Raw genomic sequence first — 17,768 nt, 5'->3', positions numbered from 1 at the left:
GATATTATTAAAGAATCAGCGAGCCCTACGGAAAAAAAAAAAGACGTCCGCGGATTCTGGCCGTGTGCCACTCCTGATGTTAAAGCCCAACTCCAGACAAAGGTTTCTTTTGGTTGTTTGAAAGAATTTGGGAAGAGTGAGAAGATCCCAGGGGGCAGATTCACAGAGCAAGTACGCCGGCGTATCTACTGATACGCCGGCGTACTTTCAAATTTCCCGCGTTGTATCTTTAGTTTGAATCCTCAAAACAAGATACGACGGCATCTGGGTAAGATCCGACAGGCGTGCGGCTTCGTACGCCTTCGGATCGCAGATGCAATACTTCGGCGTCCGCTGGGTGGAGTTCGCGTCGTTTTCCGCGTCGGGTATGCAAATGAGCTTTTTCTGACGATCCACGAACGTACGCACGGTCGTCGCATTCTCTTACGTCGTCTGTAGTCGGCTTTTTCCGGCGTATAGTTAAAGCTGCTATTTTGTGGCGTATAGATAGACTTGCCATGTTAAAGTATGGCCGTCGTTCCCGCGTCAAAATTTGAATTGTTTTTTTTTTGCGTAAGTCCGTAAAAAGTGATGGACGTAAGTCACGTCTAAGTTAAAAAAATGACGTTGTTGCGTCATTTAGCGCAATGCACGCCGGGAAATTTAGGAACAACGCATTCGCATTTCATTCAGGGCGGGGACGTGCTTAATTTAAATGAAACCTGCCCCTAACCCGCCCAATTTCAAATACGCCGCCAGAAAAACACTACGCCGCCGTAACTTACGGCGCAAATTCTTCCTGGATTCGAATTTAAGCCAGGTAAGATACGGCGGCGTAGCGTATCTCTGATACGCTGCGCCTGTCCAATTGTATGTGAATCTGCCCCCAGGTTTTTATCACTGTCTGTACATCAGTTGGGGAGATTTAACCTCACTTGCTGTCCTGGTGACCACAAATGATTTAAGAAGATCTCTTAACCACTTAAAGTGTAGGTCCGCCTAAAAAAAAAATATTAAAAGCCAGCAGCGACAAATACTGTAGCTGCTGACTTTTAATAAATGGACACTTGCCTGTCCAGGGCGCCCGTGATGTCAGCATCCAAAGCCGATCAATCGCTCAGCTCTCAGCTGCCCCCGCTGCCATCCTCGGTGAGGGAATCAGGAAGTGAAGCGCTGTGGCGTCACTTTCCGGTACCCTACTGCGCATGCGCAAGTCGCGCTGCGCGTCCTCACTGGTCCCCGCTGTCTCCTGGGACCTGTGTGTTTCCCAGAAGACAGCGGGGAGGACGGGAAGTGGCGTGACCCCCGCGGGTATTATATATATACAGGTATTTGCACCACTCTCCCCCCTGAAAGGTGCCAAATGTGACCCCAGAGGAGGGGAGGGTTCCGAAAAGCGGAGGTTCCATTTTTGTGTGAACCTCCACTTTAAGCCCCGGACCATTTGGCTGGCCAAAGACCAGAGCACTTTTTGCGATTCCGCACTGCATCGCTTTAACTGACAATTGCGTGGTCGTGCGACGTGGCTCCCAAACAAAATTGGCGTCCTTTTTTTCCCACAAATAGAGCTTTCTTTTGGTGGTATTTGATCACCTCTGCGGTTTTATTTTTTTGCACTATACACAAAAATCGAGCGACAATTTTGAAAAAAAAGCAATATTTTAAACTTTTTGCTATAATAAATATCCCCCAAAAATATATATAAAAAACATTTTTTTTCCTCAGTTTAGGCCGATACGTATTCTTCTACCTATTTTTGGTAAAAAAAAAAAAATCGCAATAAGCTTTTATTGATTGATTTGCGCAAAAGTTATAGTGTCTACAAAATAGGGGATAGTTGTATGGCATTTTTATTAATCATTTTTTTTACTAGTAATGGCGGCGATCAGCGATTTTTATCATGACTGCGACATTATGGCGGACACATTGGACACTTTTGATGCCATTTTGGGACCCTTGTCATTGATACAGCGATCAGTGCTATAAAAATGCACTGATTACTGTAAAAATGACACTGGCAGTGAAGGGGTTAACCAGTAGGGGGCGCTGAAGGGGTTAAGTGTGTCCTAGGGATGTGTTCTAACTGTAGGGGGTGTGGCTACGTGTGACACGACACTGATCACCGCTCCAGATTACAGGGAGCTGTGATCAGTGTCCTGTCACTAGGAAGAATGGAGAAATGCTGGTTTACATCAGAATTTCCCCGTTCTTCCTCTCCGTGAGACGAACGCAGGTATCGCTGCGGACATCGAGTCCACAGGAACGGCGGTCTGACTCGCGGAGCTTGCAGCGGGCATGCGCCCACAATGCCGCATCTTAAAGGGGACGTACCTGTACGCCCATTTGCCCAGCTGTGCCATTGTGTCGACGCATATCGTCGTGCGGCTGGTCGGCAAGCGATTAAATAGGGCCAGCAATACAGAGATGTTCTCACCCTTACCCGCTCTACTTCAAAGCATATTTTATCACTGATTGTGCACCTCGCTAGAGGGATTTTGCTCACTTCCTGTTTTGATGACCACAAAGGAAGCGAAGGAAAATGTTCCCAATGGCTACACAAATAATAAAAAACCTTACAGAGGTTCTAGCTCTTCCCTAATTCGTATGTGGACATTGAACCAATGGACAGGTGCCGCTGTGCTCTATACAGTATGTATCTATGTGATAAAACTTCCTGGTTTTTTTTTTGTTTTTTTTAGGACAAAGCATCTCGACAGCATTGACCTGGAATTAGAGGTGGATCCTTTAAATGTTGATCATTTTTCATGTACTCCTCTGGTAAGACTGAGAGCTCAGCGCCTTGCATGCAAAATCCTGCATCCACTGCATCATCTTCTGCACACTTGCTGGGGGAACGCCATGCTGTCAGTTTAATATATATTTTTTTTTTATGTTAGCATGATAGTATTGCTCCTGTGATAGTTAGCACCTGTCATGGCCAGAGGCCAAGCCACTATACCAAGCACCACACCAGCAGGATAATGTCTTCTCACCTGCCAGGGACACCTGTCCCAGCATTGACTAAAGAGTCATTTGGTGGGAAATAGCGTTGGACACTGATTTCTCCTCCAGCAGTTCTTTACACACATTACTCTTTACAATTCACTTGTTTCGGCCCGAAGGCATGAAGGAAAGCTGCTGTGTACTTCCAAAGGCCTCGCACATCCGTGGTCCAGGTCAAGTCCATAGGAGAGCAATGTTACGCATTGGGCCCCAACTAGGGTGACCACATGTACCAAATTGCCCGGGACAGTCCCACATTTTGCAGGTCTTTCCCGGGTAGGGTGACCACGTGTCCCGGGACAGTCCCGCATTTTGCAGGTCTGTCCCAGGTCCCGGGCACCTTCATTCCAGGACAATATGGTGTCCCGGAATGAAGCTGACACAGCTCCCCCCCCCCTATCTGTTGCCCCAAAAAAGGCCACCACATAGCTGCTTTACTCACTGACAGCACTTGTCCTGGCCGGGAATGTCTGGAGAGGCACAATCCCACACTCTTCTTGTGATTGGAGAAATCATAAATCCCACCTCTTGTGTCTAATCACAGCAGGCCAGTGTAAAGCCAGCGTTGGAACAAGGTAAAACGGGTCTTGGCCAGTCAGGACATATGCTGTCAGCATCCGCCGCCCCAGCTGTGCTGTGATTCATTACAGCACAAGCTGATTTTTGGGGAGGGGGTCCCTGAATGGCCGTTTGGAAATGTGGTCACCCTAGTCGTGGGGTCCCAGGTCCCTTCATTCCAGGACAATAGAGTGTCCCAGAATTAAACTGACACAGCCACCCCCCCCCCCCCCCCGGCCGATCTGATGCCCCCAAAAAAGGCCGCTTTACTCACAGTACTTGCCCTGGCTGGGAAAGTCTGGAGAGGCACAATCCCCACCCCCTGCTTTTGATTGGAATAAATCATAAATCCCTTGTGTCTAATCATTGCAGGGCAATGTAGAGCCAGCATTGGGACAAGGTAAAATGGGTCTTGGCTGGCCAGGACAAGTACCGTCAGTGAGTAAAGTGGCGATGTGGCGGCCTTTTTTGGGGGCGCGATTAGTGCTTCTGGGTAGAGCGCGCACCCGCTGGTCGATTCGTTACAGCACAAGCTGATTTTTGGGAAGGGGGGGTTGTCACTGAATGGCAGTTTGGAAATGTGGTCACCCTAGCCCCATCATAGGATCCCTACTTCTAAGAAGAGTAGACCATAGATTCATAGAGGAAAGCCACTGTATATTTCCAAAGGCCTCACACATCCTTGGTCCAGGCCGAGTCCTTAGGAGAGTTCCGTTCTGCAATGTGCCCTAACATAAGATCCCTGTCTCTTGGAAGAGTACACCATAGCGGCATAGAGGGTAGCTGATCTATATCTCCAAAGGCCTCAGACATCTTTGGTCCAGGCCAAGTTCTTAGGAGAGTAAGATACTGCAGCGTGCCCTAATATAGGACCTCTGCTGCTTAGAAGAGTAGACCATAGAGACAAAGAGGGTATAGGGTGGCCAGGTGTCCTGGGTTGCCCAGGACAGTCCCGCATTTTGCAGTTCTGTCCTGGGTCCCGGGCACCTTCATTCTGGCACAATACAGTGTCCCGGAATGCCATACCTTCCAATTTTTGAGATGGGAATGAGGGGCACCGATCAGCAAAAGGAATCCTGCCCTAGATCCTTCCTGAAGGATTCACCCGGACGTGCGGACCGACTGTCTCTCCAACTCCTGTTCCAGTACACCTCTCCATGACCATGTAAGGACAAGCTCCCGAGCTCCTCTGCCGGATCCACCCCCCCCCCCCCCAGATGGGGGTGTTCGTCCTGTACGACAGTCTAGCACTCCATCCTTCAGTTCACCCAGCCGACAACTCCACCCCCGGCAGGCTGACCATGAGTATATGTAGGAGGCCTGCCCCCTGCCAATCCTAGTTGGGGATTGGTCAGAGCTCCTCACACGTACTCCATGCCACTCCAACTCTCAGCCCTGCCCCTCTTCCAGAACATTCTCACTGGAAGCAGCTACTGCTACACTAACCACTTCCTGCCCCCAGATCAAAAACAAACAGGCCTAGCATGCAGCACAGGCCTGCTTAAATTTACCTGCACTGACAGAACATACAAAAACACTACACTTCTAGCACCTAACTATGGTAGAGGGTGCTACAGGTGTATAGAGAATGCAGTTGGTTATGCAGGCCAGATGATCTCATTGATAATCCGAGCACACTGTGGGTCAAAAAGGAACAGGCAATCATAGATGGGCCTCCTGGTCTCATGGGTCAAGGAGCATTTCCCCGCTTTCCACTCTCTGTAGTTAAAGCCTTTGTTTATGACTGTTTATGCATGACATGGCATGAAAATATTCTGCCTTGTATAAAATATACATTTTTCATTGAACTTGGCCCAAACTGGCACAAACTAATTTTTGGAACACCTCGGAACCTGCACCATAATCATTCTTTTCTCTTTGCAGATGTGGGCTTGCGCTTTGGGTCACACCGACGCTGCCGTAGTGCTGTATAAATGGGATCGGCGAGCTATCTCCATTCCTGACTCTCTCGGTCGGCTCCCTCTATCTATCGCACGTTCCAGGGGACATGTGAAGCTGGCGGAATGTCTGGAACAACTTCAGAGGGAGGAGCAATCCCAGATGGGGCACAACCCCCGGGTTCAGTGCTCTCCGGGACCGGATGCCAATGCAGATAGCTGGCTAAGCCAGTGGCAGAGCGATGCAATCAATGCTCAAGAGGCTCAGAAGGGAGTCACAGTTATATCAAATACCAACACAGGTAAAAATCCCATAACTTACAAGTGATTTTGTTTAAATAACACCCCTGACTTTCTCTTATTTGGATGAGTAGATAACTTAACCTTGGCGGTTATGGATGACGATTTTTCCTCCTGCAACAATGCAGCTTCCAGGGAATTAGAACAGCTGTTAGGGACCAAAATAACCTAATTTAGGTTGCAATTTCTGTGAATTGTAGCATCTCAGACTGGAGAAGGTGATGTTAGCCTTTTTGGTTTTTAACCAGGCCAGATCTACGGCAACTCTGTAAAGTCAGGCCAACTTGAATCCTACAAAAAGTCATTAGGGAGGGAAGGTAGGAGTATGGAAGTCATCATAAACCATTCCTCCAGTTTGGGATTGCCTGGCCTGAAGCTGTGATGGAAAAGACTTGGCCAACCTTGACAACCACTGCAGAGTTGTTCCAGATTAGATCACACAGAATGGGAACTCCTCAGAACGTGCTTTCTACAAGCTGGTGGGCTAGTAGCGTATCTTTCCAAGATGGACCTCAATTTAATTCAAGGAGCTACTAGTATTATTATTTATTATTATTATTATTATTATTATTATACACGATTTATATAGCGCCAACAGTTTACACAGCTGTTGGAAAGCAACATGAATTAATATCATTTCTGGATTTTCTACATATCTGTTTTCATTCCCAACGGACAGCCAGGCTGATGCTTGCAGTTTCCTAAAGGACAGGATGCCCCTCAGGACCCCCCCCCCCCCGGTTGGAATGTAGCCAATTAAGCCTCTAACTTTACATGATACTAGCGGCTCCAATCTGTCTGCGAGATTCCTTGATTAGCCCCTCCGCAAACAAGCTTCAAAGAGAGGTGTAACTGCCAAAATAAGTAATGGCAATGATCAAAGGCCAGCAAGCTATTGGAGATGATATGGGCAATACTGCCCCCAGAGGCCAAGTATGGCAGGACAGTCAGTAATATAATCTATTGAGGAGGATTGTCCTGTAAACACTCTGATTGGTCCAAATGCAAATGGGGCTGGCAATGGAGGGAATTTGAATGAGTTACAACTGAGGTTCTTTAAATAGGACTGTTTAAAATAGAGAGCCCTCTTTTAACATCTGAGCTCAGCCAACAAGGATTCTACCTGGAGGATGTGTTAAGTATATGTACTGTTTTATTGTTGTTATAGGCTCTATAGATATCTGCTGTTAGTGTGTGATATTCCTATTTTCTTGGGAAATAAATAAGATATTGTTTACTAGCATATGTGTCTGTCTTCATAGCTAACTTAATATCATTAGGCCTAGCATACTCTCGATAGTCTAGAAATTATAGGGATATACAATTGATACATATATGCAATAGCTATATAGGTTACAATAGTGTGTATAGTATTGCAATTTTTACTTCAGCAGCTCTTTACAATGTATAGGGGGACAACACAATTACAGTGCAGTTCAATACAGAAGGTACAGGAGGGCCCGGCTCGTAAAGCTTACATTCTAAAGGGATAGGGTGGTGGTACAAAAGGTAATAGCTGCAGAAAATTATTTGATGGGGGTGGCTCGGGGACAGTCATTAGGTGGGTGTGGGATAGGCTTCCCTGAATAAATGAGTTTTCAGAGATCTCCTAAAGGTGGAGAGGTTAGGAGCTGATCGAACATACCGGGGCAGGGAGTTCCAGAGGATCGGAGAGGCTCTGGAGAAGTCCTGAAGATGAGCATGGGAGGAGGCAACAAGGGAGCTAGAGAGCAGGAGGTCCTGGGAGGAACGGAGAGGATGATTTGGGCGATATCTGCAGATGAGTTTGGTAATGTAGATGGGGGGCGTTTTTGTGGGTGGCCTTGTATGTTATGGTTAGCATTTTGAATTTTACACGGTGGGGTAGGGAAAGCCAGTGAAGGGATTGGCAGAGAGGAGCAGCAGTCACAGATTGGTTAGTGAGGTGTGTTAGTCTGGCAGCAGAATTCATAATTGACTGAAGGGGGAGGAGCCTGTGTAAGGGTCGACCATTAAGGAGAGAGTTGCAGTTGTCAAGGCGGGAAATAATCAAGGAGTGAATAAGTTGCTTTGTGGTGTCATTCGTCAGGAAGGGTCGAATTCTGGAGATGTTGCCAGGGGTCAAGTCCTGGGGAAAAAAGTGTGGGAACTCCCACCGAAGATCCACTTCCCCACCCAAAAAAAAAATGATACACTCATATGCATAATTACTAAACCGCAAGTTCTTTCTAAATCCCGTGATAACTCGCGGCAGACCTCCGCAATGTCTCCTGGGAACAATGACAAAAGCTCCCAGGAGACATTGCGGCATCGAGGAAGTGACGGAATACACTACCTGATGAATCCATATACAGGAAGCGGCCAGTAACATAAAGGATTACTAAGGTTCGCCTGCCCCTGACAGTGACTCGAGCTGGGCATCGCTGCTTAGTGAAGGATTGGCTCGGGCGGCTCGGCTGCTCTAGTCCTTCAAAGGGAACTGCGTTCCTGTTGTGAAAAAAGTGCAGGAACTCCGTTCCCACTCGTTCCCGCAGGACTTGAGCCCTGGATGTTACGAAGGTTAAGGCGGCAAGATTTAGCCAGTGATTGAATGTGGAGGCTGAAGGAGAGGTCAGAGTCGAGGATTACACCCAGCACACTGGCATGTGTGGAGGGACCAAAGGTTGTATACTAGTGCAAGGGTTACCCAAAGCAGGGAATGTAGAGATGTCTTTCTCTGCAGTAGCTAAGGGGACCTGGAATACAAAAATTCAAGGCTTCTCTTATGTGGTCAGTAGAACACTTTCCATAGCTTCTAGTGGTTTGCTACATTGTTTGTATGGGTGATGGGATAATGTAAATGAAGAATTATAAAGCTATTATCTTGGAAAAAAACAGCTTATCTTCCAACTTTAATTGCCGCATAGCAATTCACTTGTCTGTGTATTCCAGTCTACAGAATAACTGTGTAACAGCTTATGGTGATTGATGTGTCCTGATATGACCCTCCTGTGATAACTAGATAGATACACTATATTACCAAAAGTATTGGGACACCTGCCTTTACACACACATGAACTTTAATGGCATCCCAGTCTTAGGCCATGTGCACACGGGCAAGAATCTCGTCAGGAAAAAAACGTAGTTTTTCCCAACGAGATTCTTGGCAAGACTCTCTTGCCACCCAAGTGTTCACACAGACCTTTCAAGAGAACCGCGGTTCTCTTGAAAGGCAAGAACGCGGTGACGTCATCACGTACGACGAGCATGCGCTCGTTACATTCGATGCCGTCGCCGCCATCTTGCTTCACCCTACCTATGCCGTGGAAGCTACCGCTCATGCGTCAAAGTCATTTCGAGCATGCGCGGGTTTCCACGGCGACAGGTAAGTATACAGACTCTCGGGTTTCTCGTTGGAAAACAGGCCGACAAGAATCCCGATGAGAAAATAGAGCGCAGGATCTCTATTTTTCTCGTCGAGATTCTGGCCAGATTTCCCGATGAGAAACCTGAAAGCCTCATACACACGCTCGGTTTACTCGGCAAGAAAGCTCTGCCAGCAGTTTTCTTGCTGGTTCTCACCGTGCGTGTGTACGAGGCTTTAGTCCGTAGTATTCAATAGTGAGTTGGCCTCGCCCTTTGCAGCTATAACAGTGTCAACTATTCTGGGAAGGCCGTCCACAAGGTTTAGGAGTGTGTCTATGGGAAGGTTTGACCGTTCTTCCAGAAGCGCATTTGTCAGGTTGGACAAGAAGGTCTGGCTTGCAATCTCCACTCTAATCTCAAAGGTATTGTATCGGGTTGAGGTCAGGAAGCTCCTCCACCCCAAACTCGCTTGTCCATTTCTTTATGGTCCTTGCTTTGTTCACTGGTCCAAATCATTTGGTGGAGGGGGGTTTATGGTGTGGGGTTGTTTTTAAGGGGTTGCCCCTTAGATCCAGTGAAGGGAACTCTTAAGGCGTCAGCATACCAAGACATTTTAGACAATTTCATGCTCCCAAATTTGTGGGAACAGTTTGGGGACGGCCCCTTCCTGTCCCAACATGACTGCCCACCAGTGCACAAAGCAAGGTCCATAAAGACATGGATGAGCGAGTTTGGGATGGAGAAACTTGACCGGCCTGTACAGAATCCTGACCTCAACCCAATAGAACACCATTGTGATGAATTAGTGCGGAGACTGTGAAACAGATCTTCTTGTTCAACATCAGTACCTGACCTCACAAATGCGCTTCAGGCGGAATGATCAAAGACCTTTGGTCAAACCTTGTGGACGGCCTTCCCAGAAAAATTGAAGTTGGTATAGCTGTAAAGGGCAGGGCCAACTCAATATTGAACCCTACGGACTAAGACTGGGATGCCATTAAAATTAATGTACGTGGAAAGGCAGGTGTCCCAATACTTTTGGTGGTATAGTGTAGATAGATAGACCATAGATCAAAATTCCACAATCAATAAACAAATTTTGCGGTGCAAATTCAGATACAGAGACCAGACCAGTCAACCTACTTTGGACAGGCAGTGTTTGCATTTCTAGATGAAGATGAAGAGGTATTTTCTGCACTTGTTGAAAATGTTCTTAGCCTGAAAAAAGAAAAAAAAAAACATATAAATATCAGTATGCTGCAATATACAAAAAATTTTTGGGGGTTTAATTATATTTTTAAGTTCATTTAATACAGAATATAATATGACTATAGAGGTGGTAAATAAAGTTGAGGAGTGTCACTGTGTCCAAGAAAATGCTAAACTTTCGGGATCCTTTGTAAATTCTGCACCTCTGTGTATGTCCTGAACATTGACTACATTGTTCCCTTTGTTATCAATATCACATGTTTTTATTGCTATATCATATCTTACAGAATTAAGAAGACCAAGGTCCGAGCCTTCCAATTACTACAGTAGTGAGAACCCAAAAGATTACCCTGCTGCTAAAAAACACAAATTAAACCCTGAGTATTTTCAGGCCCGACAGGAGAAGGTGATTGCGACAGCTCTGAGCCTGGAGCAGCCAACTTCCAGGAAGCAGAGCTCCGGAACCAAGCAGCCTCTGTCGGAAACCGTCCACAGCGAGGAAATGCGCCACTTTGCCAGGGAACTGCCGCAGCGCACCACAGATGCACCTGTCTACAGAGCTCCCAAGTGGAACCCCAAAGACCTGTACCTGGGGGTTTCCGCGGCGCAGGTAACGGGAAGTGCAAAGGTCGCAGGGCTTGGGAAGGACACTGTGGGCCATAGGCTGCGTCGGAGCGAGCAGATGAACGTTTTGATGATGTCAGAGCGAGAAATGGTAGACCCTGATCTCCTGGCCTACCGGGAGAACATGGAGAATGAAGAATGCTTGCAACATATAGATGACCTACAGGTAAAACTACATACTGTTTATGGCATATGAGAGTGCGTCCCTGTTTAATATTATAATTGTCAGATACAATTACAGTATTAAAAACAAATACATTTAAAATATATATATTTTCTTGCAGATTTTATGTTTTTGCTTTTTATGTTCTTAAAAAATATACATAAAAATGATTAAGGTAATTACTCAGATTGATCAATGTAATCTGATACTGCTAAATTTGATCCAGGATTCAGTTACCTGTGGACTTAAAAAGGTTGCAAAAAAAACATCCAAAATTGTTCCTTAAAGCGGGAGTTCACCCATTTGTAAAAAAAAAATTTTTCTCCCCTTAGCTTTCTGCTCGTTCGGTCTAGGGGAATCGGCTATTTGTATTAAAATATGAGCAGTACTTACCCGTTTTCGAGCTGCATCTTCTTCCGTCGCTTCCGGGTATGGGTCTTCGGGAGCGGGCGTTCCTTCTTGATTGACAGCCTTCCGAGAGGCTTCCGACGGTCGCATCCATCGCGTCACTCGTAGCCGAAAGAAGCCGAACGTCGGTGCGGCTCTATACTGCGCCTGCGCACCGACGTTCGGCTTCTTTCGGAAAATCGTGACGCGATGGATGCGACCGTCGGAAGCCTCTCGGAAGCCTGTCAATCAAGAAGGAACGCCCATTCCCGAAGCCCATACCCGGAAGCGACGGAGAGGATGCATCTCGTAAGCGGGTAAGTACTGCACATATTTTAAAATAAATAGCCGATTCCCTTAGTAAAAACGAGCAGGAATCTAAGGGGGAAAAGTGCCCTCTAAGGGTGAACCCCCGCTTTAAATCCTAGGGGTATGCTCTTTAAAATTATATGTACTGATGACTTGGGTCCTTTTCTTTTATAGTGTTGGTCTAGTCTACAAATGATTGGAAACCTGTCCTGAGAGAGGCTGCTGCTTCTTATCTCTTTTATGCATGTGCAGTCTATTTTCTCCACTGCAGGTGGCGCTCAGCTGCAGCCTCAATGCAAGTGGAGGAGAAACTTAGTTCCTCTATGCCGGTTTCCTAGGCCTCAGACCGGCAGCATGCGATTGGATGCTGGTACCCCACGTGACTTTGGTGGCCATCTTGGGTCAGGCAGAATCTATTTAAGACCCTGGCTCCCAAGTTTGGCATGCATTTTGCATGTGTCTAGATTAGGGACAGGTTACCCGCCTGTCACCGAAAGTGCTTAGCGTCAGGGAAAGGTTTTTCGGAGGAGTAGAGAAAGCACAGGGACACACCATCTTTCTGGAAGTCTCCTTACTTGGGTACAGACCAGCCGGGCTGCATTGCACCCCTCGAGGCAGATGCTGTCAGCAAACCTGAGGCATACTTCTGCTGACACATCGTTGTTATACGAGTTCTGCCGGTCGGGTTGGCTTCCCGCCGGGCCTGTTTTTTATTGCTGAACTTCAATTACAATTTGGTGGCCATCTTGGGTCAAGAAGAGTCTATTTAAGCCATTGGCTTTCTACTTTGGCATGCATTTTGGGTGTGGCTAGATTAGGGACAAGTTACCCATCTGGCAGGGAAAGTTCCAGAGGAGTAGAGAAAGTGCAGGGACACGCCGTCTTCCTGAAAGTCTCCTTGCTAAGATACAAACTGGCCAGACCATATTCCACCCCTCAAGGCAGACAATGTCGGCACACCTGAGGCATACTTCTATTGACACATCACTGTTATATGATCTGAGTTCTCCCGGTTGGTTGCTTTCCTGCTGGGCCTGTTCTGTATTGGCGCGCTTCAATTACAATATAATTCTGTTTCTCTGCACTGGGACTCGAAGTGTTGCCATGCTGCACCACGCTGCACCCACCAACACTCATGCTTTGAAAATGCTAGTTATCTGTCTGTCATTCTCATCCAGAGAAAAAAGACCTAGTGCTCAAGGCACGGTATGACCCCTCTGGATTTTTAGAAGGCAGACCAGGTATAAGGTTAAAAATATATTTATTGGAAACATACAGTAAGATTGCACTAGCAAAAAAAAGTACAGTTTTATCGAATAAGCTCAGTACACAACATAGGTATGAAAATTAGCTGCCCTAGATTCATAAATGGGCTAGGAGGAATACATGCTGTAAAATGACGCCTAACATGTTTCGGACCATGTCGTCCTTCCTCAGAGGCTTATTGTCATTTGGAGCAATCGTAAATGTTCTATAATATAAACACAGTAACACATTAGTCTGAATTTAGTAACAAATTACTAAATAATTCAGTATTAGATTCTCATTGTAATTAAACTTTTAACATCAGGCTGCATAACTGGTTCTATAGCATTAGAGATCACAAATTACCATTCTGGTGAAGAATCTATAGACATATCGCCAGGATTAACAAGAAGGATCTGGATCTGATGTTATGTAAAAAATAAAAAATTATTACATATACAAATGACATACAAGATACCCTATATACAGGCATACCCCACTTTTAAGTACACAACGGGACCAGAGCATGTATGTAAAGCGAAAATGTACTTAAAGTGAAACAATACCCTTTTTTACTTCTAGGGTGTAGTGGGGGGTCAGGGACTGTAGTGGGGGTGTCAAGAGCTGTAGTTGAGGTCTCGGGGGCTGTAGTGGGGGTGTCAGGGGCACACTGGAACAGGGTGGGGTATGCTCTCGGAGCTTCAGCTCCTTCTACTGTGGCTGCAAAATGTTCGTACAGTACTTGTAAGGCACTTTACATACACTCGCAGGTATGTCCTTACTCGCGAGTGTATGTAAAGTAAGTGTACTTAAAGTGGGGTATGCCTGTACTCGAGTATAAGCCGAGTTTTTCGGCACATTGTTTTGTGCTGAAAATGCCCCCATCGGCTTATACTTGAGTCACTTTTTTCCGCCGGATCTTCCGGACTTGGCTCACATGTAGCCCTCACTCTTCCTCTACAAGTGTGCAAAGTTTGTTGTCCGGGGGACCTACGGCCGGGGAGCACTGATTTTTCAAAGCCCTTCCATAGACTCCCATGTTAAATGGTAATTTCTCCAGTGACTTTGGGGACCCGGTACCGGCCGGTAGCAGGTCCCCTGGACCCGGAACTTGGCACACAAGTAGCCCAATTTCTCCTCTACAAGTTTGTTGTCTGGGGGACCTACGGCCAGGGAGCACCAATTTTTCAAAGCCGGGCACCTCTTCCATAGACTCCCATGTTAAACGTCAGTCTAGTCATGGACACAGTGAGGCATGGGCATAGTGAGGCATGGGCACAGTGAGGAATGGGCACAGTTCGATACGCTACGCCGGCATAAATATGCGCCAATGTATGTGAATCCGGGCCATAGTGTTCAGGAGTGTTAATGGCACGGGTTCTTCATCGCAGTACTGTGCCTTTTTATAAACTAGACCAGAATCCTATTTCTTTTTCTTGACATTTGGCGGGTGACATAAAATCTCTGGGCTCGTTCGGTCTTGTGGTGTTGCCATTCGGCATGTGGAGCCCAGCAGAGGTCGAGCTTGCGGTTGTCACGGCTTGATCAGCCCTTTGCAGTAAATTCTTCTGTAACTGGCAGCGGCCTCATTCAAGCATCTGGAGATTGATCGCCGGAGTTCATTATCTCCGGAACCCCCTGAGACAGCGGCCAAGCTGCAGTGATGAATGTTCTCTGTATGCCAGCTCCATTCATAGCGATACTTCATAACTCTAACAAGATACAGTAGGTTAGGCGCTGCCACTCACATCATGAGGCTGTTTACCTGCCCCGGCTCCAGGCCTTCAATTCTTCTCATTAAAGACATCAAACAGAAGCTGGAGAAGTATGAGGCGGCTGCTTTGGGCTCCACAATAATGACAGGGCCCAGGGCAGTTTCCCCTTTTGCCCTGCCTTAAAGACGGCCCTGCCTACACCCATGGTGTCCGGCCTGCGAGTGCGGCTTTGATGCCTGCTATGTGACCCTTGAACTCCAGCAAGGGGACATTCACATGTACTGTAAAGAGGATGCAATAGCAGCAGTCTCATTATTTCCCATCTCTGACTGTCTCCTGCAGCAGGTTTCTCAATACAAATGGTCGCTGTCCTTCACAATCTTTTGTAGCATTACAAATACTGAACATTATGTGGGGCCCCCTGGATGATGTCATTGGCTGTGATTAAGGCCCCCTATGCCTATTAGGCTGCAAAATCCAACTGCAGAAGATTTCCAAGTACACCTATGTCTGCTGTCTCTCACATTCTTCTATAGCAAGGGGCTCCAAACTTTCAAAACAAAGAGCCAGTTTACTGTCCTTCAAGTCTAAAGTCTTAGGGGGGCTGGATTGTGGCCAATGGGTATAGAAAATGTCTTGGGCGGTCTAGCATCAGTGAGGGTAAACATTGCCTCAGGCTTGGTTGTCAGTTAAATAGCACCTGTGGTCAGTAGGCGAAGGAACAGGGCCCAGTCATTAGGGTGCCCATGTGTCCCGGGACTGTCCTGCAATTGACATGTCTGTCCCGGGTCCCGGACACCTTCATTCTGGGACAATACAATGTCCCAGAATGAAATAGAGGACACAGACACCCAGGGCCGTCTTCATACCATCATGGGCCCCTGGGCAAAGTAATGCTCTGGGGCCCCCTACAATGGAGACAGTGGCCCGGATTCAGATACAATTGCGTATCTATCGGCGGGCGTAACGTATCTCAGATACATTACGCAGCCGTAACTTAGGGCGCAAGTTCCGTATTCAGAAAGAACTTGCGCCCTAAGTTACGGTGGCCTAGTGTAAACGTGTCGGCGTAAGCCCGCCTAATTCAAATGTGGATGATGTGGGCGTGTTTTATTTAAATTACTTGTGACCCCACGTATTTGACGTTTTTTACGAACGGCGCATGCGCCGTCCGTGAACGTTTTCAAGTGTGCATGCTCCAAATTACGCAGCAAACTGTCAATGCTTTCGGCGTGAACGTAACTTACATACAGCCCTATTCGGGAACGACTTACGTAAACAACGTAAAATACGACACTGTTCGTGTGTTTCCGACGTCCATACCTAACATGACTTACCCCTGCTTTATGAGGGGTAACTTTATGCCGGAAAAAGCCTTACGCAAACGACGTAAAAAAATGCGCCGGGCGGACGTACGTTTCTGAATCGGCGTATCTGCCTAATTTGCATATTCCTCGCGTAAATCTACGGAAGCGCCACCTAGCGGCCAGCATAAATATGCAGCCTAAGATACGACGGTGTAAGAGACTTACGCCGGTGGGATCTTAGGGAAATCTATGCGTAACTGATTCTATGAAACAGTCGCATAGATACGACCGGCACACTCAGAGTTACGACGGCGTATCCGGAGATACGCTGTCGTAACTCGTATCTGAATCCGGGCCAGTGCAGGTAAACAGAAATCAAGTAGGTAGGAGGTAGGGGATATCTAGGGTGTAGAGGGGTCAGAGTGCTGGGGGGATATCTGGGATGTAGAAGGGATCAGCTGCTTTGGGGAAAGGGCAGGGGCCCCCAATGCAGCTGGGGCCCCTGGGCAGTGCCCAGGTGTGCCCTCTCATTAAGACAGCCCTACAGTCACCCCCTACTAACTAATAACTAAATTTCCGGAACTGGTTGCTAGGGTCGGCGCTGCCTGGCATCGTGCAACCAGTGACAATTTACTCTCAGACAGTGAGACCGGGAGCGAGGCCTGCGCCTAGTGCAGCACTGCCGTCCCCACCCACCTCGGCACCTCCTCCTTCTCCGGCACCCAGCGGCAAGCAGCAGGGACTGGTGTGATCTTCACTCTCCAGATAGCAACTCCGCTACTTTCCTTCTACGCACGTGGCTCATGCAGAGGGAGTGACAGCAGCACTGCATCTGGTGGCAAATGGCACATTTACTTGACAAATAACCCGTCGCCAAATTCCCCATCAACCCTGAGACTATATTACCCCCACCTGGCAGTTTGGAAATGTGGTCACCCTACCAGTCATTGGTGTCACCAGGAGGAATACTACCCCATCATTGGTGTCAGTGGAAGGAATGGTGCCCCATCATTGGTATGAATGGGAGGAATAATGGCCCTACATTGGTATCAGTGGGTGGAATAGTGCCCCACCATTGGTGTCAGTGGAAAGAATAGTGCCCCATCATTGGAATGCCAATCATGGGGTATAACATCATTGGTGTTACTGGGAGGAATAGTGCCCCATCATTGGTCTAAGTGGGAGGAACAGTGTCCCATTATTGGTCTAAGTGGGAGGAATAGTGCCCCATCATTGGTCTAAGTGGGAGGAATAGTGCCCCATCATTGGTGTCAGTGTGAGGAATAGTGTCCCATCATTGGTATCAGTGGGAATAATTACCCCATTGTTGGTGTCAGTAACAGAAATCATGCCCCACTGTTGGTACCAGTGGAAGGAATAGTGCCCAATGCTTGGTTCTGATTGGTCTTCCTCTCACCCAGGTCAACATGATGAATTTGGCAGAACAGATCATCGAAGCGACTCCTGACCGCATCAAACGGGAGAATTTTGTACCTATGGAGTCCCCGTTGGTGGAGAGGGCAGACACTGCTGCTTTTAGTACTACCATGAGCTGGCTGGCCAGTTACCTCGCTGATGTTGATCACTTACCTAGTGCTGCACAGATACGGTAAGTAACTAACCAAGTTGCTTCAGTAAAGTATTGAACTGCCAATGAAAGGGAATTTGTGATTGGCTGCCGTGGGTTAGAGCAGTGATTCTCAACCCTGTTCTCAAGTACCCGCAACAGGCCATGTTTGCAGGTTTT

At 47.2% G+C, this 17,768-nt stretch overlaps 1 protein-coding gene across 9 annotated transcripts in view; it reads left to right on the top strand.

Annotated features, from left to right (window-relative positions):
* Window positions 1-17,768, top strand: part of CAMTA1 (calmodulin binding transcription activator 1) — a 1,702,014-nt gene that overhangs the window by 1,626,062 nt on the left and 58,184 nt on the right. For all 9 annotated transcript variants that reach the window (XM_040326489.1, XM_040326487.1, XM_040326491.1 and 6 more), the window contains 4 exons: window positions 2,679-2,757; window positions 5,425-5,740; window positions 10,559-11,061; window positions 17,443-17,630. In XM_040326489.1, coding sequence (XP_040182423.1) covers window positions 2,679-2,757; window positions 5,425-5,740; window positions 10,559-11,061; window positions 17,443-17,630 — 1,086 coding nt within the window. The remainder of the gene's footprint in view (window positions 1-2,678; window positions 2,758-5,424; window positions 5,741-10,558; window positions 11,062-17,442; window positions 17,631-17,768) is intronic.

The sequence above is a fragment of the Rana temporaria genome, chromosome 10 (genome assembly GCF_905171775.1).
Source record: "Rana temporaria chromosome 10, aRanTem1.1, whole genome shotgun sequence".
NCBI classification, from domain to species: Eukaryota; Metazoa; Chordata; class Amphibia; order Anura; family Ranidae; genus Rana; species Rana temporaria.
The sequence above is the reverse complement of the archived record's forward strand: the minus strand, read 5'-3'. Positions and strand labels throughout refer to the sequence as shown.